The sequence below is a fragment of the Zeus faber genome (assembly GCF_960531495.2).
Source record: "Zeus faber genome assembly, chromosome: 2".
NCBI lineage: Eukaryota > Metazoa > Chordata > Actinopteri > Zeiformes > Zeidae > Zeus > Zeus faber.
This window is the reverse complement of record NC_137189.1, coordinates 15,317,911-15,344,620: the sequence shown is the minus strand read 5'-3', so window position 1 is coordinate 15,344,620 and position 26,710 is coordinate 15,317,911. Positions and strand designations below refer to the sequence as shown.

Here is a 26,710-nt window from a genome sequence, read left to right as displayed (position 1 = left end):
ATTTGTGCTATATGTGTTAGGTACATTCTCTTATTCCCAATGTGTCTGATGCTAGAGACTGTAGTTCAGATTATGATCTTACAGTGCTGTCCAGCAGCAAACTACCGAGCTATTTGTATATTTGTATATCACTCTGTTGTCATTCACCTGTCCCCTGATACAGGAGGAAACAAGGCTTCAATAAGAGAGAGAGAGAGAGAGAGAGCGAGAGAGAGAGAGAGATGTCCTTGACAGTTTGCTGTTGCTGTAAATTAGCATCGAAGGCATTTTATAAATATGAACATCCCACTCAATGGACCCCTGTGCTGGAGAAACACTTTCCTGAAACTGCATTCAGGTGCAAACCATTGACGGTAGAAATCTACAAGAACTGGTCTTGCGGTCCCATATCTCGTAATTCTTATCTATGTAAACATCCTTTTGGTCGGGAGTTGTCAGCGATTTTCTCTGAGACGGGCCTATTGTTCGCCGGCACACTATCAGAGGAGTGATGCACCTTTAGTGAGACACTCACAATGAAGCCTTCATTAAATGAAACAAAACCCCAAAATGACTATAGTGTAAGCCACAGTAAACCACCTGCTATCAGTGAACATTGGAATGAAACACACAAACAAACAAACAAACAAAAAAAACCTTCTTAAACTTGCCGTGATATTATTATGAACCAGACCATTAGAAGGTCTGGTTGGTTGGAAACCAACAAGGGCTAGTTGGGCCAACTGGGTTTAGGTGGGTTTTCTCTGGATGCTCCTGCTATTTCCCTTGACCAAGCCAGTGGCTTTAGAAACGGAGTTAGTCCTTAGACATTGGACTGCAGCTGCGCGGAGTAGTAAAGTATGGGACTGAATGTGCTATTTGCCTCAGATTCTGAGACACAAAGATGTGTTTTAGAGCAAAACAATAATTTTTCAGTTTTTTTTAACTGCTTGTAAAGTGTGTGAATTGAACCAACTGAAACGTTTGTGAATGCACTGAATGCAGCCCTACTCCAGTAGCCTCAAGTAAAATTTGGCCATTTCTACCACTGGTTAAAGGTAGAAAATAAAGTCCAGGTGTGTCCAAATTGGAAAATAAAGTGGGAAATAAAGTGATTATTGAGTCTCTAACCTTCGATGAGCACAGGGGTCAAAAGCAGCCGGCAGAACAGAGAGGATACAGTGAATATTTCAGCTCGGTACTGAACAATGCTTCCCTCCCACTCCTGTGTCTCCTTCCTTCACATCCTCTCACATTTTGACTCCCTCGCCCCCTCTCTTTCTCTCCCTCCTTGTTACCTTCATAATTAATCAGCCGCAAACGTGTTTCAAACTGAAGATCTACCGTGGTTTCTGGAAAATCCCAGATATGCAAAGCCAAGCATAAATCTCACCCTGTCAGTCGTGGGGGAACGGTGCCACCCACTTGAAGGGATAATCCTGATGAGGAGACTCTGAGATAATCTAGAAGGAGCTGCTGTAGAATGCAGGCCACCTCCACAGTGGCGCGGCACACAATCTGAGACACCAAGGCTATAGTGCAGGCCGATCTGTTATTATTCGGGCTTCTCCTCTAACCTTGTGTAACAATTTCAGTCGCTCGGTGACAAACCAAACCAAACCAATGTCATTGATCTGGCTTTCTTTCAAGACTCACAAAGGGATTATGTCAAACCCTTGAAAAGTATTTCATACATCCTCAGCTGTATATGCAGTACGTACATACACTCTTTCTAGATGGGGATGGCAGCTGTTCATTAATTCAGTATTGCCGCTAACACTGTCGACTGAGATAATGTATATTTTCATGCCTACTGTAGAAAAGCGAATAGGCAGAATTCCACATCCTCGACGTTTTCTCTTCAATCCAAGATGGAGAGGAGATAAAAGCCTCGGAGACGGCAGGAGAAAGCGTCTGAATGCACCATGCCATTACTCTTCCTCTTACTCTCTCCCTCTGGCGTTGTCTCCCTAAATGTTTCATTTGTTCAAGCTTAAAGCAAAAGCCGTGTTATCTGCCGTTGCAGAGTATAGAAAATGGCCGTCAGATGTGGAACTGTACAGATGGACAGATGTTTCTGTGACTCGGTGTAGGCTTGAGAAAAACATTTCTGCATCGCTGGTGACGACTGACTGCTAATGTGAACGTCTGGAAGACACATCCCAGACAGAACTTGTGTCCATTCAGACTGGAGATCCGGAGGAATCGAGGATTTTTAGGATCCCGACCAAACTTCTGTCTGACATTTAGAGGCGGAAAAGAGCTTTACAAATGTGAAAGCAGTTTATGCAAATTAGCTTTACTAATAACAGGCCGCCATAAAACAACAACAACAACAAGCCGCAATATAAGTACGGCGGAGCTGAATGCTGTTGATTGCGTGAACAGGCGGGTGGCAGGCTGAGAGCACTCTACACCATCACCTTGACAGGAAGCTTGCGTCCGTATTGACGAGAAGCCACTGGAGGGAGCATATGTAGATTGAAGGCCCTTCGGATTTATATTTAACCAGAATAAAACAGCCGAGGAAATGAACATAACATGTTCCATTCACAGCAAAGTCTGTGAGGCAGATCAGTAGATTGAAATGAGCACATGCGCCGCCTAGACCAAGTTTCGGCTGTGTCAGTGACACCGAGCCCTCTGAGACTCGGAAGATGCAACATCATTGTCGGCTGCCTGTCTCCCGTTCTCAGCTTTTTGCTCACGCCTGACACTTTCTCAGCCATTGGCGTGATGCTCTCCTCAGTGGACTCTCTTCCTCTTCCAGACACCAAAAGAAATTTGCACATTTCTGCTTGTCAAATATCCTGAGGTTGTGGAGGTTTGGTTGAGCGGAGGTTCTGTGTCAGCATCAAGTCAATAAACTAATTAATAATTAACTAATAATATGTAATATCTGACAAAGACTATTTCTGCTCTGTGTTTTTGAGAAGGGAAGTCCAGAACATTGTAAATAAGAAAGTAACAAATAAAAAAGCTTTCACTCTGAGTTAATATGCTTCATTAATTTAGCAATTATGACAAATAGACTCCTCTGTAGTTTCTCTAACAGTACTGTATGTTATTAAGTGACTGGTTCGCTTCAACTTCAACTACTATGTTTTCAGAAAACGTGTGTAAACAATTGAGAAAAACTGTAACACTGTAGACGAAGATCTGTGTTAGGAATTCTGCTCTAGGATCTTCTCAAGGCCTTTCTCAGGTGTGAGGAATGTGTGTGTGTGTGTGTGTGTGTGTGTGTGTGTGTGTGTGTGTGTGTGTGTGTGTGTGTGTGTCAGAGTTCTTCCTGGGGACAGGGAAAGCAACTTGAACTTGAACTTCCATCTATGAGAGGGTAATCAATAACTGTGCGTGTGTGTCTGTGTGTGTGTGTGTGTGTGTGTGTGTGTGTGTGTGTGTGTGTGTGTGTGTGTGTGTGTGTGTGTGTGTGTGTGTCTGCCCACTAGCAAGTGAGCTAGAACCCAGTCACTGAGACAATCAATCCACCAAAGTATGATTCACACCCCAGAGAGAGAAAAGCCCCTGAGCAGCACAGAAACAGATGGAGGCACTGTGGGGGCTCCATAGAGCGGAGTGTGTAACTCAGGCACAAAGTGGGTTTAGTTAGGGAGCACACCTGGCCTTTGTCTGAAGTGAATGTCTTCTGTTTTCTTTTTCCACAACATAGACCCACAGTGCAGTGCAGATGCGGCTTACGGAGTTCTACCAAATGTTCAGACAGGAAAACTGCTTTGCATTGTTGTGAGACTTGAATCACCTGCAGTTACTTCATTCAACCGAGTCTGCCACGCCCTCAGAGATCCAATCCCACTGCTGCCCGCAAGTATTGGTACTGTTGCAGGCTTGGAAATGACTGTTGGGTTTCATTTCAAATGTTCACCGGTATCAGCTCCTACCTTAATTCCACCTTCACCAGTATTAGCCTCCACCTCAAATGCATCCACACCAGTATCAGCTGCGACCTCAATCCCATCTCCACCAGTATCATCTCTCACCCCCACCCCATCTCCGCCATGACAGGGTCTACCTTCACCCCAGCTCCACCAGTATCAGCTCTGACCTCCACCCCATCTCCACCAGCATCAAGTCCAACTTCTACCCCATCTCCACCAGTATCATGTCACATCCCCACCCCATCTCCACAAGTATCAGGTTCTACCTCCACCCCACCCCTACCCGATCTGCACCAGTATCAGACCCAACCTTCTCTAATCTCCACTGGTATCAGGTTCTGCCTTCACCCCATCTATGGCCATAACAGGTTTGACCTTCACCCCATCTACACTAGTATCAGCTCCCACCTCCATCCCATCTCCACCAGTATCAGGTTCCACCTCCACCATTATCAGAGGTCATCTGGAACAGTGATTCCCAACCATCAAGAAGCTTCTCCTTCGCGATTTGATGGAGTCCTAAAGCCAAATGTTGACTATTGTTCATTAAACAGTACTTCCATCCACCAGGTCTCCCCTGATTGAACTTGTAGCACAAACGGAAACAAAATGAATCTCTGCTCACATTTGGAATCAGAATTTTGCCCAATTATTGTTGCAGCCAAATAAATCAACACCCTTGTATTTCTGTATGTCTGACATGATTCCCATTAGATATCATCAAATATCCAGAATTTATTTTTAAATGGTACTGTAGGCTAGAGAGAGAGAGAGAGAGAGAGAGGGTGGTAATTGGGGGGACCATGCAAGTGGTAAATGGCTAAGCGGCACGCCAACGCACACAAATACACTTAGACACAAAGACACATACTCCACATACAGCCATAAACACATTATCAAAGAAGCGTCCCAGCTTTATTTTAAGGTGAGGCCACAAATAATGCAAATATGCTCTGCCGTAATGAGCTAATATCTGTATGCAAGCTTAGTTTTTCAAACAGACGCAGAGAAATACCCTCAAGGGCCATACTTGAGGGTACTGTCTGCCATTCTGTTTTTCTCTCTCTCTCTATTGCTCTCTCTCGCTGTCTCTCTGTGACCCAAAAGCACAGGGAGCAAAGGCATATTTTCCCTCTTTCGCCCATGGAGACTTCAACATGGCTAAAAAAAGACACTCTTAACTCCTATGGAATGTGAAGAGTGAGACATGTATATATGAAGAGATGAAACACTAGAGTGTCATTTGAATGGATAATTTATAAGGTGTACTGTGTCATGGGAGAGTGCAGGTCTTCCCTGCAGAAGAACTCGACCAAACACACTGACACAAATCACCGAAAATTACAGATTGTCAAGAACCAAACCACTTTTGAAAACTAATCGCTTGTGTGGTGAGGGATGTTTTGTAGACCAGAGCAGATTATTGATCAGTGTGTGTTGGTTCCCAGTGCATTGTAAGCGTGATGCTCTTGCCACCTCTGTGGTATATTGTTATGGTCAAGAAACAATTTGGATTTGTGTATTACTTCTTCACGAGTAAATGCTCCTGTGTGTGTTGAAAATTGAGCTTTTAGAAATCTTCCATGAGGACCCACTCAACATGGCTGACAGAGGATCACCCATTGTAAAACCCTCTGCCTCTAGATTCCTGATCTGAACTGAAAAGAGGCAGATTTAGCCACAATGTTGTGACTGTGTACAATTCTGTATCGGTTTTAAGGAGGTTCTGCACGATTTTCAAAGGTGACATCCAATGGGGATTTTGTGAAAAGAGGCATCGTGAGAGATGAACATCTCATCTTTTTCAACTGTTATGTTGTATGCCAATTGTGGACTGGTCTTAAAGTAGTGGAATGGGCTTGGGCGCCTTCTACAAATGTTGTTAACAATGTAGCAGAGAGGATTTATTGTAGGTGTATAATACAGTTTTTCTCAATTTTTTGCACACTAACTCTATTTGTGGTCTGCTAAGTGGGTTCTAAGTCAATGACAACAACCTATAACTCATGTACAGTATCAATCCCCTGAACTAATTCCGCTAAAATGCAAAAACATTTCCTGTTTTACATTGGGATTGCAATTTTAACCAAACTTTTTTTCAAAACACTACGCACGAGTCTCTTCATTTGGCCCAATCTTCATGAATAAAATCTCTTGAGTTCACAAGGAACACAATGCCATTCAAAATGCTAAACTTAAATTTCCTGCTATCCACACTAACTCCACACATGGCCAAGCACATGTTGCACAATTGTTCAATTTGCAATCAGAGGTTTACTGTAACAAAGGGGCCACAGGCGAGCTCTTCTGTTTTGGAGCAATGGATGCCAACACAGGAGAGAGAGGCACAGCAAGAGGAGTGAGAGTAAGAAGAGGAGGACGGGGAGGAAGAGGACGAGGATGATGAAGAGCAAGACCAAGGAGAGCTAGAATCTGATGAAATCCGGGCCACTTTGGTTGACCATGTGGTCAACCATGGTCTAACAATGAGGGAGGCTGGGCAGAGAGTACAACCAAACTTGAGCAGGTTGAAGAACTTTCTGAAATTAGAATAGGTAAGAAATCTACTCTAATTACAGTATTGTAGTACTGCATATCAATTCAGTACTCAATAGAGTAACCATTGACCATTAACCCCAACCTTGTATACATTTTTCTATTATTTGTTCTGTAGGATACGTCACAACTGTTGATAAGATATTTAACTCTCTCTAGTCTATACAAGACCCCTATAATAATATGGAATTATGGAAAAACTTTTATTGTGCACTCAGCCTTTTCTTCCTTGTCTCCATTATAGGAGTCAGTTGCCCTGAATTTGAGCGAGATTCATGCGGTGTTCAGCAAATCTCCTCCGAAGACTGCTTAGCCGGGCTATAAGCCTCAGTCATCCTCAGCTGTCTTATCAATGTCCCTCTCATCAGACAGAAAGACGACAGTAGCCCTACAGCAGACCTGGTCACAAAAAAAAAAAAAAGACTACCTCTGAGAGATCACACGGAAAGAAAATCGCATAAATGGAGAGATATGCAGATATTCAGGTCCCTGTTGCCCTTCTATCAACTACAGCTTGTGCTAAAGGGCTATCCCGAGATCTGGAGATTTACATTTTAAATAAGAGCTTCTTCTATGTGTGTGGACATGTCCTTCCTGCTCCACATAGTTGATAGTGATGTGGCGATTAATCAAATGAAAATAAAATGACTGCCACTGGTCTGAAAGGTGGTATTTAATGAGGATTAGTGGAGAGCAGGATGTGGGGAATGAGGGAGGGAGAGAGAGAGAGATGGGAAGACATGTTGTTATCCTCTCTAGTTTTGTTTCTGTGACAGAAATACAAATTATTCATTACTGGAGAACTCTTCTCTCTCTCTTCGCCGCTACTGGCATGTGGTCTTTTTCTTCTTGGTTGCCTTGGTGACGTGAACATCAAGCATCAGACCACACAGTTTCCACACAGCTATCCACCCTTTAACCACCCTTAACTTATAGTCATCAGTCCAACCTTTCTTTCGTAAATACCTGCCAATGAGGAGGAACTCTCCATGGACGGCCAGTCGTCTCATGGCCATGAGGAGACCTCGCACGGTCATGCCCTCGCAGAAACACACCACCACGCGGGCTTTGGGCAGACGCTCGCGGAGTTTCCTCAGAAGCCGATCAAAGTGCTTCTCCCCTGCGTTGCTGTAGATCTTGTCCGAGTGGGCGATGCACAGGCCCTCCTGGGAGGCCAGCTCCTTGAAGGCCTCCATGCCACTCTCACCATAGTTTCCTGCCAATGACGGATAAAAAGACAGTATGTTTGCTCAACGGCAGTAATAATCAATATAGTCATCAAAGACATTGGACAAAAGACATTCTGTCCACTGGTCACATAAATCTTGCTGACTTCTGAATCTATTTACATTTGATAGCACAGAACCCTGATTAGTCTGTAAGAATTGCCATTTTACAAATTGAAGGACCATAATATAGAGCAGGGGTGGGAAATTAATTTTTACAAGGGGCCACATGAGAAACCTGAGCTGTGTTGGAGGGGCGAACCAACAATAACTTGATTCTGCTCAATATTAATTTTCTCCCATTGTAAAAAGCAGCAAATTATATATTTTGATAAGCTGCTACTGGTAATCAGAAGAATGAGGATATTCTGTAAATATTTATATAAATATATGAAAGTGGTATAGGTCAAATAGGAAAATACTCCTACAGAAGTAATAAACAATAAAAACAAAAACAATCATTACATCAGTGTTTCATTTTATTTTTAACATGTTAATCTTCACAAATACTGAAAAGGTGTTTTGCAGTATGTTAAAGATAAGCAATTGGTCAACTTAATACAAAAAGCAATAAGTGCTTTTAATGTTTTTCAGTTCATTTTACTTGTTCAGTAAAATCCAGTCCGTCTTGGGCTTGAACAAGTGCATTGAAATCTGGCTGAATGTCTGAGGTGGATGTGGGAAGGACAGCTGAGAGGTGACCATCAGTGATAGAGGATCTGTATCTGGATTTGTTGAACTTCATCACTGAGAATGTCTCTTCACATACATAGGTAGATCTAAAGAGGACTAGAATCTTCTGAGCATGCCTCTTCATGTGTGGGAAGTTCTCCACTTTAAGGGAAGAGTAAAAACCAAGCAATGAGACTGATCTAAAGTGCTCCGCCAGAAACGTGTCAGTCTGCAGGTCAATGAGTTCCATCTGAACATCACTGGGTGCATTATCCACACTGCAGGTGAAGGGAGAAGAAACCATGTGCATTTCACTCTCAACTGTTTTAAAGTCTTGAAATCGCCTTGAAAACTCACCATGCAGTGCTTCTAACATGGATGAGTACCTGTGGAGGTGATCAGCTGATGGTGTGGCTTCCTTCAGGGTTGGCAAGTATGTTGTCCTCCATTTGACTTGAGATAAGCTGCAATTTTCTCATGAAAGCCTTCACTGCGCTGTACATTTCATGCACAAAACGGCCCTTGCATTGCAGTTTGGCATTTAGTTCATTCATTAGTGCAGTCACATCTACAGCAAAACCAAGGTCTGCATCTGAAAGCTGTGGGATGCTTTCTTTTCACAGAACTCGTGAATCTCTTCTCTCAGGTCCCAGACACTTTTCAGCACTTTGCCCAGGCTGAGCCACCTGATAGCTGTGTGGTAGTTTAGGTCACGATCTTCAGTCTCATATTCCTCCAAAAGTGCAACAAACTGTCTGTGATTCAATGCTCTTGCCCTGATGAAGTTAACTATTTTAGTTACAACATCAACAACATGGTTCATTTTTAACACTGACTTACACAACACTTCCTGATGTATTATACGATGCAAAAATAACAATATCTGCTCAGGGTTCATTTCTGTCACTTTATCCTGCATTCTCTTCAAAAGTCCAACATTTTCAGATTTGGACAGCCATCTGTTGTCACACCTGCCGGCTTCTCCCATTTCAGTCCCAACTTGTCCAAACATGCATTTACCTCCATGAAGAAATCACTCCCAGTTGTTGTCCCTTTCATTGACTGCATGGCTGCCAGCTCCTCCCTGATTTTAAAGTCTGTACTTATCCCACGTACGAAGATGAGTAGCTGGGCAGTGTCACATACATCGCAGCGCTCATCCAAAGCCAGGGAAAAATAATCAAAGTTGACCGCTCTGTTCTTCAGCTGAGGCTCCAGATTTCGTCGGGAGAGGGTGATGTTCTCAAATGCTCCCGTTTTCTCCCGGCATATTAGTGCTGCAGAGTCCAACAAACACTCCTTAATAAACTCTCCGTCAGAAAACGTTTTACTTTTTCTAGCGATTTTGTGGGATATGACATGACTTGTCTTGACAGCTGCATCTCTGGACGTGCAAAGTTTAGTAAAAGGTCCTTGTTGGTTCTGCAGCTCAGCCAGCAGAGCATCCGACTCCCTTGCGCGCTCTTGATCAGACAAGTTCTTGTATTTCTCCTCGTGTTTGGTCACGTAGTGGTGATTCAATTTCTAACCCTCGAACACAGCGACCTGTCTACCACAAACTCTGCACACGGCGTTACCTTTGACTTGTGTGAATACATTTTTAGCAGTCCATGTCTTGTTCAAAACGCGGCATTCGGCATCATTTTTTCTTTTTTTGGTGAGAGCTGACATTTTGAGGGATGGCTGGCCAGCATCACTTGTAGCTGTTAACCCACGCATGCGCGCCCTTACGCAAATAAAAAAAAGCACGCTTTTCAAAAAAAAGCAACGTAGTTGTATTGCATGCACGGCATAAATACTTTTTCATTTATGTTCTAATTTACGATCGATCTCACGCGGGCCGTAAAATGCCCAGGTCTGATATAGGGGATGTATGCCATGTCCCTGCGCCACAAGAACAGTTTCTACTCCATGGCAGTGGGGCTCACCAACAGGTCCCCTGCCCCTCCCGCCTCCCACTGACTGTTTCTATCTCTCTCTCACACACACACACACACACACACACACACACACACACGCACACGCACACACACACACACACACACACACACTAACCCCCCACTGACCCTCTCACTCACTCACTCACTCACTCAGAGACACACACACAACTTGTGCCATAATATACACATAATAACACTGATGTTACATTGTACATACTGTAACAAGTAAGCCCATAGTAATAATTCATATGATAATTTATCTTAACAATCTGACTATTTCTGTTTGTATTTTGAGCAATTTGTATATATTTGACATTTACAATTTTGTTTTCATCCTATTTTACTAAATGTTTATTTTATTCTCCTTTTATCGTGACTGTTAAGCTTATATATATATATATATATATATAATTTTTTTATGGTCTGTACTGAAGTGCACCAAACCTCACCAAAATAAATTCTTTGTACATGTAAATGTACCTGACAGAAATAAACCAATTCGGATTCTGATTCTGATTCTTTACCAACCAGATTTTTAAACCAAACCCTAACCCAGTGAATGCATACTTTCTAACTACAGTATACTGCATCAGTGATCGACAGTTTCACTCTGACAGGGTTGATGGTACGAAGTCCAGTGCACAGTGGCCAGATGTTGCTCTGTATAACCTCTGGATGACACACCATCGCTGTATCTGGTTGTGTGGCAACTTTTGATCGAGGCCCTCTCACTGAACTGCGGCTTAGATCATTTGTTAATGACAACCACAGAGTCCACTGACTACTAATCACAATCAAAGTCGCTAGGAATGGAGAGGGCTGTTATTTAACTTCACACCACGCAAGTCACTTTTAATCAGAAGTGCCATGCACTCTGTTTCAGTAAATGCGGATGGACGACAAAGTCAAGCATCCATCTGTTATCGTAGCTAAGATTGCAGAGACAGCCAAAGTATCAGTCACCGTACTTGTGTGCGTGCGCGTGTGTTTGTCTGTGTGTTTGTGTGCAGTGTACATGTTTTTCCCTGAAGCCTAGAAGGGCCTCTCTAAAGAAATATGAAATGCATTCACCTTCCTAAGAGACCATTTCCTTGAAGCACCCTATACAATGCTCTCAATTGTTTCCCACAGGCGATGTGGAATACCATCTCCACGACGTATGGCTAATTGAATATGAGGGACAGAAGCAGAAATTGCCGCCACTCTAATGCATTTACACTGGCACACAATAGGCCAATGTGTTGGTTTTCCAATTGCGCTTTCATGATATTTTCCATCGCCTTCTTTCTTTCTCGCACTAGAAAATCGAATCATGATATCCAATTAAATTTTCTCTTCCCATCCAGACTGTGACAGAGGTGGGTGGCGGCTCGTTAGTTGACAATCCGTTTGACACTCGCCACCAAAACCTGTCATGCGTTGGTTTTTTGCCATTGTTGTTTTTTCAAAGAGAATCATGATAGTCAGTCCAGGATGTGTGCGCCTTCACAGAGCCCCTAACTGTTTCCATGGGCAACAAGATGCTTTTTTTTTTTTCCACGTTTCTTAGGTTAAAAGAAAAAAAACTGCTGAAGCAAGTCGTGACCACCACAGAGCTATAACCGTAGATAGAGATTTAGGAATGATTCAACAAAGGTCAGGGGAGGGTCTGACTCAGGCCAATTGTGATTATAAATGGCAGATACTGTAAAAAAAATACACATATTTTAAACAAAGGTTCAGATTTCGCACTGTACACAGTTCCAAGTTAGTCAACCGTATCTCACAGTCTCCACCAAAGCGCAATCACACTTAAACTTGCAAGTTGACTTTTTGAGCACAGTGTAAGTGACTGCGAGGTCATTCCTCATTCACATCCAGTTACTCATGCAGGTGTGAGCCCGGGAACCCGTATAACTGATTGGCACAATTTCACTCGCCAGATTTTACTCGCCGCAGAACCGCAGCGTGCCTTATGTGTAAGTTTAGCACGTGTTGCGGAATCTTGCCGTTGTTTACTCTGTAACATGAAGGAGTTATGTATTGCTATTTACGCGTTGTTTTGTGAAGTTCCTTTGCCTTACGTGCGCCGCATTTGTGTGCTGTTTAGTTCAGGGTCCATCAAGTTGGCGACATGACATGGGAAAGCAGCCAAGTGTAAAGTTTTGCACCCTTGGTGAGTGGAGCGAAGAGTGTATTATTTGATTCCGTGTACAAGAGATGGAGAACCTCAAAGGATGTAAAATGTTTACATTGACTGTTATTGAAAGTTGCTGTCTTGCTGGGTTTTCCTCTGTCCTAGATGCAATGGCATACAAATACTCGGTGTTGTATGCCAAGCATGCAGACAGCATGGGTTAAAAATAAATAATAATAAAAATAAGAATGTTGCTGTGTTGTGTGTCTGGTGCTAGAAACGTTACTTGTGCCAGTAAAGCAGCACTTAATTATTAATTATTGTTTTCATACATGTGTTTTTGTTATTTTGAGTTGCTTGATGAGTTATTTATTGTGCAGTGTCTAGGTGTAAATGCAGATGTTGCACTGTGGAAATTTGAGGGTTTGTTTGCAAATTTGTTATGGGAAAGGTTTATTAATCGGCTATTTCTTTGTAGTTATTTTCACGGGCTGCTACACAAAGGCTTCAAAAATACCTCCTTAAAAATTCCTCCTTAACCTAAATAAATTATGGCACAAATATATAAATTATTTATAACTTACCCTACGAGTAACTTCCCTTCCCTTCTTTACTGTGAACAGTCTTCTCAAACATAATCCATAATGCCACTATTTTCACATTTCCACAGGTTGTAGCACAGCTGAAATTGTATATCTGCACAAGGGTTTGGTGGTATTTATGCCAATACACCGAATGGATCATTACTCAGCCTATTTAATGCCAAGGTTGATTTCACTGTGTTGTGGAAAAAAGACAAAAAACAAAGAATTATCTTAAACTCTTCGATTCACAGCCTCAAAGATGATAAGCCTATTTTCATATGACAAGGATTTTTTAAAAGCCCCAAACTCCTCAAGTGGCTTTGTCTCTGTGGGGAGAACAGAGTTAGCGTTGCAAGAGAAATGTGCTCATGTAATGCGCTGGCCAGTGTCCCAAAAGACACTGCTGAGGCTGAGGCTGTTTTATATCTGAAGTTTCCAAAAAGAAAAACGTGATGATGTTATTTCTGTGGTAGGCCAGGGTGCCCCATGGTGCCAGTGTGGATATAATCGCTACCTGTGATTTTTTTTTTATTGGCTGTTTTATTATAATTGACCAATAGTGATTGCTTTATTAGTACATTTGAACCATATATGTGCATCAAAAGAAGGCCCTTACATGGTAAAGAAGGGGGCGATTGCTGAACTTACAGTAAATTTGGTTTTACTTATCCTACATATACAATAAACATATGTAGGTAGGCCTAGTTGAGCATTGCAGAAAGTGGTTGTGAAGCGGCGATTAATGGAGATGAAGAACTTTAACCTGACTATTTTTCGGGTTCAAGGATGTCTTTTTTTTTTTTATCTTTGAGCTTGAACTCACCCTCAGTGTGTACCGCAGACACGTAGGTCCAGTTGTACCTCTTGACGATGTCCAGCATGGCCCGGGCCTGCAGCGTGTCCGAGGCCACGACCCGCAGGAAGTACTTGAACAGCGTTTTGTCGCTCAGGTCGATGCTGGTGGCGGAGTAGGCGATCTGCGGGATGTTGAAGAGCTGCAGCAGGTTCTGCACCTGGATGGCCACAGAGCTGGAGCCGGGTCCGATCACCCCGGCGATGGGCTTCTTGGTGGGCGGCGGCTGGTTGGACGGGGTCCCGTCGATGCACCACTTGGAGCCGTCCTTGTCGTCCCGGATGGAGATGAGCGAGTCCCGGATAAACTCGATGCTCTGCTCCAGGGCCACGGAGGAGTGCCAGCACGAGTCCCGGATCTCGCAGCCCAGGCTGATGTTGGGCAACAGGTCGGGGTCGGCGTTGATCCGGTCCAGCGCGTGGAACATGGCCTCCACCCGCTGGATGCCGTACTGCTCGCGCACGTCCCCGCATTTTCGCTCGGCCACCTTGTCGGCGGAGGGCTGGTGGTGCACGGAGAACAGCGCGCCGATGATCACGTCGCCGTCCATGCGGGCCACGGAGCGGGCGGCCGCGGCGCGCGGGGCCGCCCGCTCGTGGACGTTGGCGCCGTGGGAGGGCACGAGGTCACGGAGGAGGAAGAGGAGCGCGGGGAGAAGCAGCGGCGCGAGAGGGCCCATGTTTACGCGTGCCACGTGCCGCGTCGCGTGAGCCGGGCCAGGTGTGCGGGGAGGCGCGCGCGGCGGGTCAGTGCGTGGCCCATGGTCCGAGAGCAGAGCGCGCGGGGCTCCGAGCGACACACCTGCAGAGCGGGAGAGATGGCGTCAGTGGATGACAGGAGACATGGAAACGGTCTCCGTACCGACAGGGGCCTCGGGAACTAACACCAGACAAACATTTGAAACAAAAAACTGAAATGCTTCAACATATGTAGATATTACTTAACGACGGCTTCCGAAAGGACCGATGAGCCGCCCGCGAGCCGGAGTGTGGGCTACGGCGCTGTCTGCTCCCCGTGCAGAGAGGGACGCAGCGGGGAGGCGGTGAGACAGGTTCAGCACCGTGGACAGCGACACTACAGCTCCACTCACACCGCTGAGCGAAGGAAACACACACTTAGTTCAATGTGTCAGAGACTACACTACGGCTCTGATAACAGATGAAGAAACAGCCGTGTGTGTGTGTGTGTGTGTGTTTGTGTGTGTGTGTTTGTGTGTGTGTAAAAGATTGAGGTAAAGGAATTTAGGAGTTACCTGGATCCTCGAGACAGAGCGTGCCGCCCTCCGTCTTCTGTGGCGCGCGCTCCTTTGGCTGCGATACTTGAGTTTGTACCGCTCGAGCGAGCGCTCCCTCTCTCTCTCTGTCTCCCTCCCTCTCTCTCTCTCTCTCTCTCTCTCTCTCCCTCCCCGTCTCTGTCTCCCTCCCCGTCTCTGTCTCTCTCCCTCTCTCTCGCTCTCTCTCTCTCTCTGTCTCTCTCTCCCCTATCTCCCTCCCCCTCTCTCTCTCTCTCTCTTCCTCTCGCTCTCCCCTATCTCCATCTCAGTTTCTGTCTCTCTTTCTCCCTTATCTTCCTCCCCCCCATCTGCCTCTCTCTCTCTCTCTCTCTCCCTCTCGCTCTCTCTCTCTCCCTCTCTCTCTCTCACTCTCCCCTATCTCCATCTCCGTTTCTCTCTCTTTCTCCCTTATCTCCCCCCCTATCCCCCCCTCTCTCTCTCCCTCTCTCTCTCTCTCTCTCCCCCCCCTCTCTCTCCCCTATCCCCCCCCCTCTCTCTCTCGCTCTCTCTCTCTCTCCCCTATCTCCATCTCAGTTTCTGTCTCTCTTTCTCCCTTATCTTCCTCCCCCCCATCTGCCTCTCTCTCTCTCTCTCTCTCCCTCTCGCTCTCTCTCTCTCCCTCTCTCTCTCTCACTCTCCCCTATCTCCATCTCCGTTTCTCTCTCTTTCTCCCTTATCTCCCCCCCTATCCCCCCCTCTCTCTCTCCCTCTCTCTCTCTCTCTCTCCCCCCCCTCTCTCTCCCCTATCCCCCCCCCCCTCTCTCTCTCGCTCTCTCTCTCTCTCCCCTATCTCCATCTCAGTTTCTGTCTCTCTTTCTCCCTTATCTCCCCCCCATCCCCCCCTCTCCCTCTCTCTCTCCCTCTCTCTCTCTCTCTCCCCCCCTCTCTCCCCTATCTCCCTCCCTCCCTCTCTCTCTCTCTCTCTCTCTCTCTCTCTCTCGCTCTCTCTCTCTCTCTCTTCCTCTCGCTCTCCCCTATCTCCATCTCAGTTTCTGTCTCTCTTTCTCCCTTATCTTCCTCCCCCCATCTGCCTCTCTCTCTTTCTCTCTCTCTGTCTCTCTCTGTCTCTGTCTCCCTCCCCGTCTCTGTCTCTGTCTCTCTCTCTCTCTCTATCTCTCTCTCACACTCTCCCCTATCTCCATCTCCATTTTTGTCTCTCTTTCTCCCTTATCTCCCCCCCATCTCCCCCCTCTTTCTATCTGTCTCTCTCTGTCTCTGTCTCTGTCTCTGTCTCTCTCTCTCTCTCTCTCTCTCTCTCTCTCTCTCTCTCTCTCTCTCTCTCGCCTCTGTGTTCTCTGTCTATCCACCAATCTGATGCCCAGTTCACTTCAACAAGGCTGTATTGGTATGACCATGAATAAATACACATTGTACAGGTACACTCCCTCACTCACTCCCTCCTCTTTATCTATCTCTATATATCCCTCTTTCAATCTACCCCTCTCTCTTTCTCTCTATTTCCCCCTCTCCCTCTCCATCAGTGTGTGTCTCTCTCTCAATCTCTATCGCTCTCCCCTTTACAGAGAGAGAGGGGGGGGGTCCCTCTCTATCTAATTTTAAACAAACATTTTATCTATATCTATAACGATATTACTACAACATGATTTGTATTTATGACATATATATACTTTATACTATATATACTGTATATACTAATATAGATAGATAAGCAGACGGACAGAAAACAGATGAACAGAGAAACAGACAGACAGATAGATAGATAGATAGATCAATAGATCGATAGATAGATAGATCGATAGATAGATAGATAGATAGATAGATAGATAGATAGATAGATAGATAGATAGATAGATAGATAGATAGATAGATAGATAGATAGATAGATAGATAGAGCTATTGACTCATTTATTTATCTATGTTTGTTTACTTATCATAGCATGCAAACACCCGTTGCAGGCAAGGTGGATGGTGTTGGTGGTTCTTTATCACCAAAATGTTATAGCGTTTTTTTCATTTGTTGTGCATGAGAATATTGTCCTGGGATGTGAATGTAATCCTCTATTGTCTTTCTGGAGTGAGTCACCACGGTGGGGTTGGCTGCCTCCCATCTCATACCCTCCTCTTAGAGGTCAGGTCTGGAGAGGAGACTGAGCCGATGAAGAAGTTTGGTCCAACACGATGATGCACTCATCACCCAAAGGTTTCGGCCTTCTAATTAAACGGGCAGCCATTCTATCTATCTATCTATCTATCTATCTATCTATCTATCTATCTATCTATCTATCTATCTATCTATCTATCTATCTATCTATCTATCTATCTATCTATCTATCTATCTATCTATCTATCTATCTATCTAAACAACTTCACTTTGCAGCCTCCCTGGAAAGCTACGAGTGCATGTACTCTACATGCACATGTGTGTAAAGAGATTTCAAATAATATTCAATACGAAATACGAATACGAAAACAGATCAAAATAGGAGGAGAGAGGGTGAATGTGTGTGTGTGTGTGTGTGTGGGGTGTGTAGAGATTAGAGACGGGTGTCACAGGGCTTCAGTACCGTTTAGTCCGTGAGCCCAACAATCAGAGGGGCGTGGTGAGATGCACCAGGCAAGCGTGACCACGGAACAGACAGATGCGCAGGAACACACACCAAAGGAGGTTGGATGTCAATCCCGAGTGACGTCAAGTGGGCTATTACGATCCCTCACAATGACAGCCCAGGCCCAAAAATATCACCCAAGCATCTGGTTGGAGATGCAGATCGGTCTCCAACTATTAGTTCACCTCTTGCACTTTGTGAAAACCCTAATGTGCAATATGATTAAATGCGCTACGGTGGGCAATGTAAATGGAGAGAAATTGCACCCCGCATCCTAGCAGCACCCTGGACAGCAGACCACAGCACTCAGAGCTGCTTTCACTGCCCCCCCCAGCACTTTAAGGAGGGTTTTATTGATTTGTTTAATTATTTATTCGTAAGGGACCATGTACACTATTAAAGATAAATACCGTCATACCCGATTTAGCTGGAACAAATTTTCATCTGTAGTCCCTTGGCATGGTCAAAAATCAATATGATTGCAAACATTCTATATAATATATGTCACACAACCAACAGTGCAATAACAGCAAAAATGCTCATTTTGTGGCACAGACAGAGAACAGATACTGGGGGATACAGAAATGTATCCATATAAAATGTGTAAATGCATGAGAGTGTTACCATGCACTAAAATAGAATAGAATACAACAGAATATAAAATAATAGAATATAGAATAATATCTTGGCTATACACCAGATGCAATTTAAACATGGTGGTGGTGGTCATCAGGACACATTTAGTGTCCCTATAACCGGAAATGGCTTTAATAATTATGTTATTTTTTAAATGTTTTAATATAATTTGATATTTTTATGTTTTTAATGGTTAAAAAATATACATGTACTGTTCAATTTCTCACGATTCAAAACTTGTATAGTAATGTATAGTAATGAGTATACATAATCCCAGATCATCTTTTCAAACATCTTGTTTTTGATATAGGACTCCACAAACCACCCATACCTGTATGTGTGTGTGTAGTCCTACGTTATAGATGGAATCAGTAGCTCTAATGAAACAATCCCACCCCAAGTGGTTAAAAAAAGAAAGAAAATAATAATGATAATAATAACCTCACCCCCCCCCCCCCCCCCTCGCTGCTCCACCCAAGGTCAGAGCCCGGTCCAGTGGTGGTGGCCGCCGCCTGCCCCTGCACGGCGAGCCGGGACGTAACGCGGGCCGTAGTGCTACAAATCACGAACAAGCTTTTGCCGAGGAGCTGGTGTGACACTGACACTGCAGCTCCGGGGCTTCTGGGTATTGAGCCAGAGCAAAGGTGACATGTTTGAGAAAGAATACTGTGATGGGAGATAAAGCGACACTACGGGGCAGGAGCGGTGTCATTTGGTGTCATAAGGCCGAGTGGATCAGAGCTACACGTCTGGCTACCAGACGATAAATATTCTGATCATTTTTGTCATCAATTTTGCAAGCATTGTTGAGCAAGCTTCACTATTTCTACTTACTACATTACTTGGTCACCGAATGAGATGACCGTACATCATTCGAACTGCCGACCTTTCTGCAAACACATTTATTGTTTCCTTTTAGGGTTGGACCAATGTTTTTGAAAAGCATTGGAAAATATCCCCGAAAACCAAGTCCCACGTCAAACCTGTCAAATAACAAAGAAAAGCAACTTGATTTCTATTTGCTTTTTTGACATATAGAAGTATGCTAGACATCTCAAATGGTGAAACGTTCAACTGTGTGTCAACTATTGAGTCATAAAGACCCAAATGGAATATTCTGAGTTTAGTCTATCGCTTGAAGCACAACAGTGTTTACCATGTGTGAGAGAAAATGTGTCACGCCAATTGATCCGGGCTGTAAAGACATGGAGAGCGGTGTGAGCAGCTACCTATAACTATCAGCCTGGTCGGGCCCGGCCGCCAGGTTGAGCCTGGTTGAGCCTGGTTGAGCCCATGGAGGTGGGGTGGGTCGTCCTGTAATCAGAGGGTTCCTGGCTCCTCCTCCTGGCACCACGTCGGCGTGTTCTTGAGCGAGACATCGAATCCCCTAACTGCTCTCGATGAGCAGGTGTGCACCTTGCACGGCTGCCGCCACCATCGATCGATGCATGCGTGTGAATGTGTGAATGAGAGGCATGTACTGTAAAGCGCTTTGAGTGGGTCGCAACACTAGAAATATATAAGACTAAACTATATAAGATGCAGTCCACACGACTGGATCTTTTAATACATTTGAAGGTTAGCAATGAACTGTAATGTGACAAATACACAGATAATAAAACAAACATATGCAGAAGCAGTATATGTAAAACCTGTGAGAATAATATAAAATGTAATGTTTTAAACGCGTAGTTTGGTTTGTTGATGATATTTTGAAGAATAGGTGTGGATTCTCTCTGTCTTTTTTTTTTTTACAATACCGTTTCAACAAATAAAAGTCCCTGCCTAATCCGTTGTGCCCCCTAATCTGGCAACAGTTTCAACTACTTTAAAGCGCTTTGGAGCGTGTTCTTGCCTGACCTGGCAACCCCTTTCAAAGCGTTTTTGGACCAGTTCGCGGTAAATGCTGTACAACAGCGCCATCTGTCGGTTATTAGTGGCCGCAGCATGTACTACTTTGGATATTACCAATGAGAGACAACTGAACACCTGCGATTATTGTCTCATTTTGGAAAGTAGAAGCCTACACAATAAAGTTTAGTAAATGAAACCGCTGGAGTGTTGGTTCAAATACCAAAACTCAAATGCTCTACATATCCAAGCACAATGTCATCCATCCGTGACGGGCCGGACGGGAGTAACAGTGTGGCATTCCGGTCACCTCGGAACTCGGAAAAGTCACGGAAAGGTGAAAATGAACGGCCGTTTGAGTCGGAATTTCGGGGCACATAGCACCGATCCGAGTTTGCAGACATACCAAACCTGCAACATGGCAACATGCATGGGTTTTACATTTTATTTTTTATTTTCTATTGTTATTTTGAATATTATTACAACCGTGCCTTCCCGAAAGGAGGCGACAGAACACCATTTAGCGATGAGGGCGCAACCACCGACTCGGAATGACCGATTTCCGCCTTCCTGTTGAACCCAGCACGCCGCTGTAAGGCGACGTCACGGTCGGTGGCGGACGGGACATGTAGTGAGCTAGCTGCTAGCGCGCACTGTGCGGAGCTGCCGTCACAGCGTAACAAGTTTAGTTAATAGCGCGACAACACGGTGAGACGGGGTCCTATTGTTGATTCGACCAGCGGGGCAGCTTAGCACCGTGATGAAACTAAGATTTGCACCTTGGAAAACTGCTAAATGGGTGAACATTAGCCGGGAAAATGGTATTCTCTCGTCTTCAGCTCAGCATTAGCCTTTAGCTCTTTATTAGCCTACACCTCCTAAGCCACAGACCACCAGCAGATGGACGTAGCCCTGTCACTGTTCATGTTGTTTTGAGCCAAGTTTAGGCTATTAAAATTCGCATCTGATATTTGGGAGTGTTTATCTCACTTATGCCTCCCTTCTTGTATTGAAGTATTAAAGTATTAAAGTCGTAAGGCAGCGAACTAAAGTGTAATCTAGCTTTCCAAGCGGGGTTCATTTAGTGTATTTACATCCATAAGAACATGAAACCAGTTTAATTTAAATCCCCTGTCCCGTCATCTTTTTATACTGTTACTGCATTTACAATCCCAAATTAGTTTATCTTTTGAGTTGTGTACACTAGTTGCATGATACTGTGTGTCTTTGCCATTCCATGTACATTTTTTATTAAAAGATGATTAATAATAAGCTTGTGACTTTATGTTAAAACAACCCAAATTTTTGAAGCCCAAAATTTGTGCTTTCCTCCCGTCTGGTAGCAAAGCGGACCCTATCCCACGGCCCGCTACTTTTAATGGAGATGGAGGCGGACCACTACCACTGTGTTTCCTGTGTGAACCAGAGATGCACGATAAAACCTCAACAGGGTGTTTCGTGCAATCTCATCACGTGTCCACTGGTGTGTGGGGCCACGTTTCACTCCTGTAAAGCCGCTGAGCACGGCCTCCTGTGCCCGCTGGAGAGGGTTCCCTGCCTGAACAGCGGCTTTGGCTGCCCTGTCACCCTGCTGCGCCACCGGATGTCCACGCACCTCAAGGTTTGTCCGGCCGGAGTGGTGTGCTGCACCATGGAGTGGAACAGATGGCCCGTCAGCTGTCTGGACTACACGTCCTATGAGAGCCTGAGCCGGGGGGTGGAGGAGGTCGAGCAGCTGGATATGACGCTCGCCCTGCAGGATCAGCGGACGCTGCTGGAGTCCCTCAAAGTGGTCGCCATGGCCCCCACCGCAGGGAGAAAGACACTCGTCGCTGAAGGTGAACTGCACGGTGCGGCGCACCAGCCTCTTCCCGCCTCTGCACCTATGGCGTCGACATCAGAGCGTTCTCCACATTCTGTATCTGTAGCTCAGCCACCACCGCCACCCTCACCGGGCTCGGCGAAGGAGAGAATAGCCAATGGAATTAATGGTTTGCACGAGGAGCACTATGGTGAACTATACAAGGCCACAGTGGAGACTGCGAGGAGCTTAGCTGCCGCGTTGGATGTCTTCAGCAGTGCAAACTCTGCTGACAACAGCGCAGATTGCAACAGAAAACTAACTGATCTTGAACCCAAAACACCTGTGGGTGAACAGTGTGTTTGCAATGGTATCTCAAGTGGCAAGGCTGCTAGTAATGGAGAAGGGATGGAAAATTTGGATGCAACCTGTTCACTCGAGGGTCAAGAGGACAGAAATGTAGCAGTTGCTCAGTCGCCGTCTGAACCGACAGAGGCGCTGCATGTCATCCCGGCTGTGGCTCAGAGGGCCAGTCATGTTGTCCTGGACGACAGGGGGCTGGTTTTCTTAGAAAACTGGGGGGTCGAACGGAAGCTCCACAACCTCTATCTGCTAAGAGACATGGACCACTTTTCAGCGTCCAACGGTCGGAGGAGTTGGCTCCGCGGCCAATCGCGCCCGAGACTCCAACCCAAAATGGAGGACAAGGCAGTGGATACCTCGGACCTGCAGCAGGAGGATGACCCGATGGGTTTAGGGGAGATCGACCTGATCACAGCCGCCCTCCTCTTCTGCCTGGAGGAGTCCAGGGAGTGCAGACGGATCTCCGACACGGTCTACGTAGACAGCAACCACGTCGACTTTGGCACTCAGACTTTCAACTTCCCGGCGACTATCTTGGTGACCAACACAAGAGTGGGCGACATGGCCTCTGCGTCGGCTTGCGATCATGCAGCTCCACAGCTCTCATACCCCAGCCCCTTGAAGACGCTCCGCCTCGGCCTCGTCCTGGAGGCTCTCGAGGTGGAGGCGGTCCCCCACAACCGCTACCTCCCACCCAACTCCCACTACCAGCACATGTTCCCCTTCGTGTGCGGCCAGTCCTTCCGCAGGGACCAGTTCTCCTCCCATTTCACCAACGTGCACGGCGACATCCACGCTGGCCTCAACGGCTGGATGGAGCACCGCTGCCCGATGGCCTACTACGGCTGCACCTTCTCCCAGCGCAGGTTCTACCCATCCACACAGGGCGCCAAGGTGGTTCATGACAGACACCTCAGGTCGTTCGGGGTGCAGCCCTGTCCTGGGGCAGGGCTTCCTAGTAACTCCCAGTCCGATCTGTTCGCCGGACTTCCCGTGGAAATACAGTGGCACATCGCTGGCTTCCTGGACAGCTTCAGCCTGTGCCAGCTCTCCATGGTGTCAAGGACAATGAGGGACTTGTGTGCCACTCTGTTGCAGGCCCGGGGTATCGTGGAGCTACAGTGGGAGAGAAGGCAGTGCCCCGCTGCACACGCCACCGTTTCATGGCAAATAAAAAACAAGGTAAAAAAGACATGGCATTATTCAGAAGGTAACAAAGCCACAACAACGACTAGGATTGTGTAATATCACAATTTTACCCAAATAAATATCTGCTCAAATAATGCAATCTTGTGATTATGTAGTAATTAGGACAGCCCTGTTATTCAGTTTGACTGGTTAAGCATTAGATACTTGTATTTGCTCTTATTGGAGGACAATTCTAAAAATCTTCCATGATTTGACTGTTTTCAATCAGCACCTGCACTACTAACTGCTCCTCTTGTCCTTTAACACTGCTAATAAACATGTGTTGAGTAACCGATAGACAGAAATGGGTTGCAAAGGTAATATACATTGTGAGTAATAATTATACAAGTACAATATAGCAATTCAATTTAAGTAGTTATTTGCTAGTAAAGTGAAATTTTGCGCAGTAGAACCATATTGAACAATTAATATCATCTCCTCATTTCAGCACTGGTATTTATCCCCTTAACCTGTGATTCAAGGTGTGGAGATTCAGCACAGCCTTCAGTCCCGTGTCCTTATGGGGGTTCAACGACCTGCCCAGCATGTCAGACCACCTCAGGAAGTGCCGCTTTAACACGGTGGAGCCCAAAACTGAGCCTGTACCACTTCCTGCTATGTGCACGGCCCGGGACGCACACTCCCTCCGCCGAGTCCTGCGTCATATCAACCCCTGAGCCAACCAAAACACAAGAGCTGCACTACCGCCACTGTATTCCACACTGCACCATGTGTTAACCATGTGTTAAGACACTAGATAGTTTGGGCAAAAACCTGAAAATGATCGAATCTGTTACAGTAGTTGAATAAAAACAGCCTTAATGAAGCATGAACCAACACTTGACATGATTGCTGGTCAGTGCACCTAAAGGTGGACAAAGAAGGCACAAATAGTTTAAGATTTGTACTTTGATTGGAATTTTACTGCAACTATGCCCTATTCTTGTTAACTTTCAGAGAAACAAATATGCATTATAGCAGATCTATATTTTTACTGAGGAAGTAGCAAAGTGGTTTCAGAGTCCTGCCTTTCAGTCGTAGCCATGTATGAATAAATGTTTTGCCATGTTGCACCACTTTCGCGTAACATTGATGTTATGCTAGCACTTTAATCATATTTTGCTTAGCTGTCCCCAACATCCCTTTTACCAGTTTTTACTCAATTAGTCTCATTCCTGTATGGGTGAGTATGGTGTGGCTGTTAATGTTATCTAGCCAAATTAGGAGACATGCATGTTTTGCTACCATTTAATAAAGAGTCTTTACAGCCTTACATGGAGCTTTTTTTTTGTTATTCATTGCTTTCTCACTGTTGTTTTCAATTTTACCTTTGACAATACCGACTATGGGAACTGACAGCATCGGCCAAAGAATTTCAAAAGTGGCAGAGCAGCTCCAGCTTTGTGCTGTCCTCACTTCAAAACACTCTTCGGGTCATGTTCCTAGAGGAATATGACAAATGAAGAACAGATACACACAGTAGATGTTGTAGGTTGGACATGACAAAATATGGACTTGGCTCAGTGTTTTCTCTGGGGGGTATTCAAATAATTGGCACAAGTCTGTGTTTGATGCAGGCTTTTTAACTTGGATGCTTTTACCTGTTTGTTTCTCAAATGGCGCATCGATTTCTGTAGAAGTGTTCAAGTTCAAGTTCAAGTTCAAGAGATTATTTGTCACATACATGTGTTAAAGTCAAAGCAATAATTTAGTGGTTTCAACACTTTGGACACAAGCGTCCGTCTCTTTCTCACCATTAAAGATAACGGGAACTTCTGCTCCTTGATCACAGATGTTGGATTTCCATTTGTTTTACACTGAATATTTATCCTAGATCATATATTATTATGGTATATATGATCAACGTTATGATACTATGGCAGTTTGGAAAAGATTCCAACTTTGGGGTGAGTGGCACTAAACAATGCACAGACTGCTGAAATGTTAAGCTGTCTGTTAAAGAAATTACTGCTTCAACTTGAAAACAGTTTACGGAAAGACAGACAAACATACATACGTGCAAATGTCCAAATTTGAAAGGCCTGCTTTGAACAAAGACTGACAGGGGTAATTATGTGAAAACCCTAAAAAACTATTTGAGCCAGAACTCTATATTAAGGAAGTGCTGATGTCACATCATATGATGCAATTTACAATGTCTATAGACATGTTAGAGATAAAAGATAATGCAATTCTGAGATCAAACAGGTTCATCAGCGGTCACAGGCTAAATAAACTTTTGAAACAAACAAAATAGCTGTACTTCTTGCTGATCACCAAAACCAGTGGCAAAACAGTAGATGAAGACCTTTTAACCGGGAGCTGATGATGTGTAGAAGCTGTGGTCAGCTCATCCACAGTTTGGAAGCTCCCAGGGATCCCTACCAGAAAACAAAAAAAACATTGAGAATACCTAAAGGTCAAGTTAGTTCCCTTTAGACCCTGGTATACCCCTTTATTATCATCATCATCATCATCATCATCATCTCCACATAATGTATCCACAATTCTGTTTCATAGCCTTACAGACCACTGATCCAACCATCAGCTATAAAACAGGGTGGAAAATCAGCAATTTCAAAATCAGTAGGTTTTCAAAATAACATGAAGCAAGCTCAAGACCAAGCAGAGGATCACAAAATTGCATAAAAAAAAAAAAAGTGCCCTGGGTAAATTCTGACAGTATACTGGAAATCAAACAGACCATTTGCATTGCCATAGACAAAAATTTGAAGCTAACCGATGGAGATATAGGCTCAAAGATTAGTTTTAATTATTTTTTTCAATTGCGTTTGTGACAAGTCACTCAGTAAAAACAGTCATTTACGTTTCAACTCTTTGTTCATTTGATTCAGTTGGTGTAATGCACAGTGAGCGATGGAGGCCAGAGGGAGGTCAATCATTCATTTTAGCCTATTTGATGTTGTAGCATGCTCGCTACCCAGGTTCGGCCAAGGACTCGGAGAGACTCAGGTTGCAGAGGAAGAGGTTGGCTTTTATTCACAATTAGCTAAATAGAACGGCGCTCAAGTGTGGGAAAGGAAATATAAAGGACAACATAAAGATGAACCCAGATGTCGTTCTCTGATCGAGGTTCTCTGGTAAGGAACGTTTTAGCTCCAGAGCAGCCCCCTCAACTGCAAGAGAAGACAGGCAGATCAACTAGCCAGAGCTGGCACCGTGGCCGAGAGCATCAGTCCACCACACTG

At 44.9% G+C, this 26,710-nt stretch overlaps 2 protein-coding genes across 2 annotated transcripts in view; one reads left to right on the top strand and one right to left on the bottom strand.

The window, feature by feature from the left end:
- grm1a (glutamate receptor, metabotropic 1a) overlaps positions 1-14,501 on the bottom strand; it is a gene marked incomplete at both ends in the record, with an annotated part of 32,695 nt that extends 18,194 nt beyond the window's left edge. Inside the window, 2 exons of the mRNA XM_080023057.1 lie at positions 7,398-7,647; positions 13,793-14,501. Of these exons, the coding sequence (XP_079879183.1) occupies positions 7,398-7,647; positions 13,793-14,501 (959 nt within the window). The remainder of the gene's footprint in view (positions 1-7,397; positions 7,648-13,792) is intronic.
- Positions 14,502-20,759: 6,258 nt separating this feature from the next.
- Positions 20,760-24,763, top strand: LOC307248252 (F-box only protein 30-like). The gene is made up of 3 exons (XM_080024590.1): positions 20,760-20,857; positions 21,493-23,495; positions 23,984-24,763. The coding sequence occupies exons 2-3, from the start codon at positions 21,528-21,530 to the stop codon at positions 24,176-24,178; spliced, it is 2,163 nt and encodes a 720-aa protein (XP_079880716.1). The 5' UTR covers positions 20,760-20,857; positions 21,493-21,527; the 3' UTR covers positions 24,179-24,763.
- The last annotated feature ends 1,947 nt before the right edge of the window (positions 24,764-26,710 follow it).

What these genes read in the sequence shown, in the direction of transcription:
- LOC307248252 (XM_080024590.1), top strand. Translation starts at nt 21,528, where the DNA reads ATGGAGATGGAGGCGGACCACTACCACTGTGTTTCCTGTGTGAACCAG. An exon ending in CATGGCAAATAAAAAACAAG is followed by an intron (nt 23,496 to 23,983) that starts GTAAAAAAGACA and finishes CTGTGATTCAAG; the next exon opens with GTGTGGAGATTCAGCACAGC.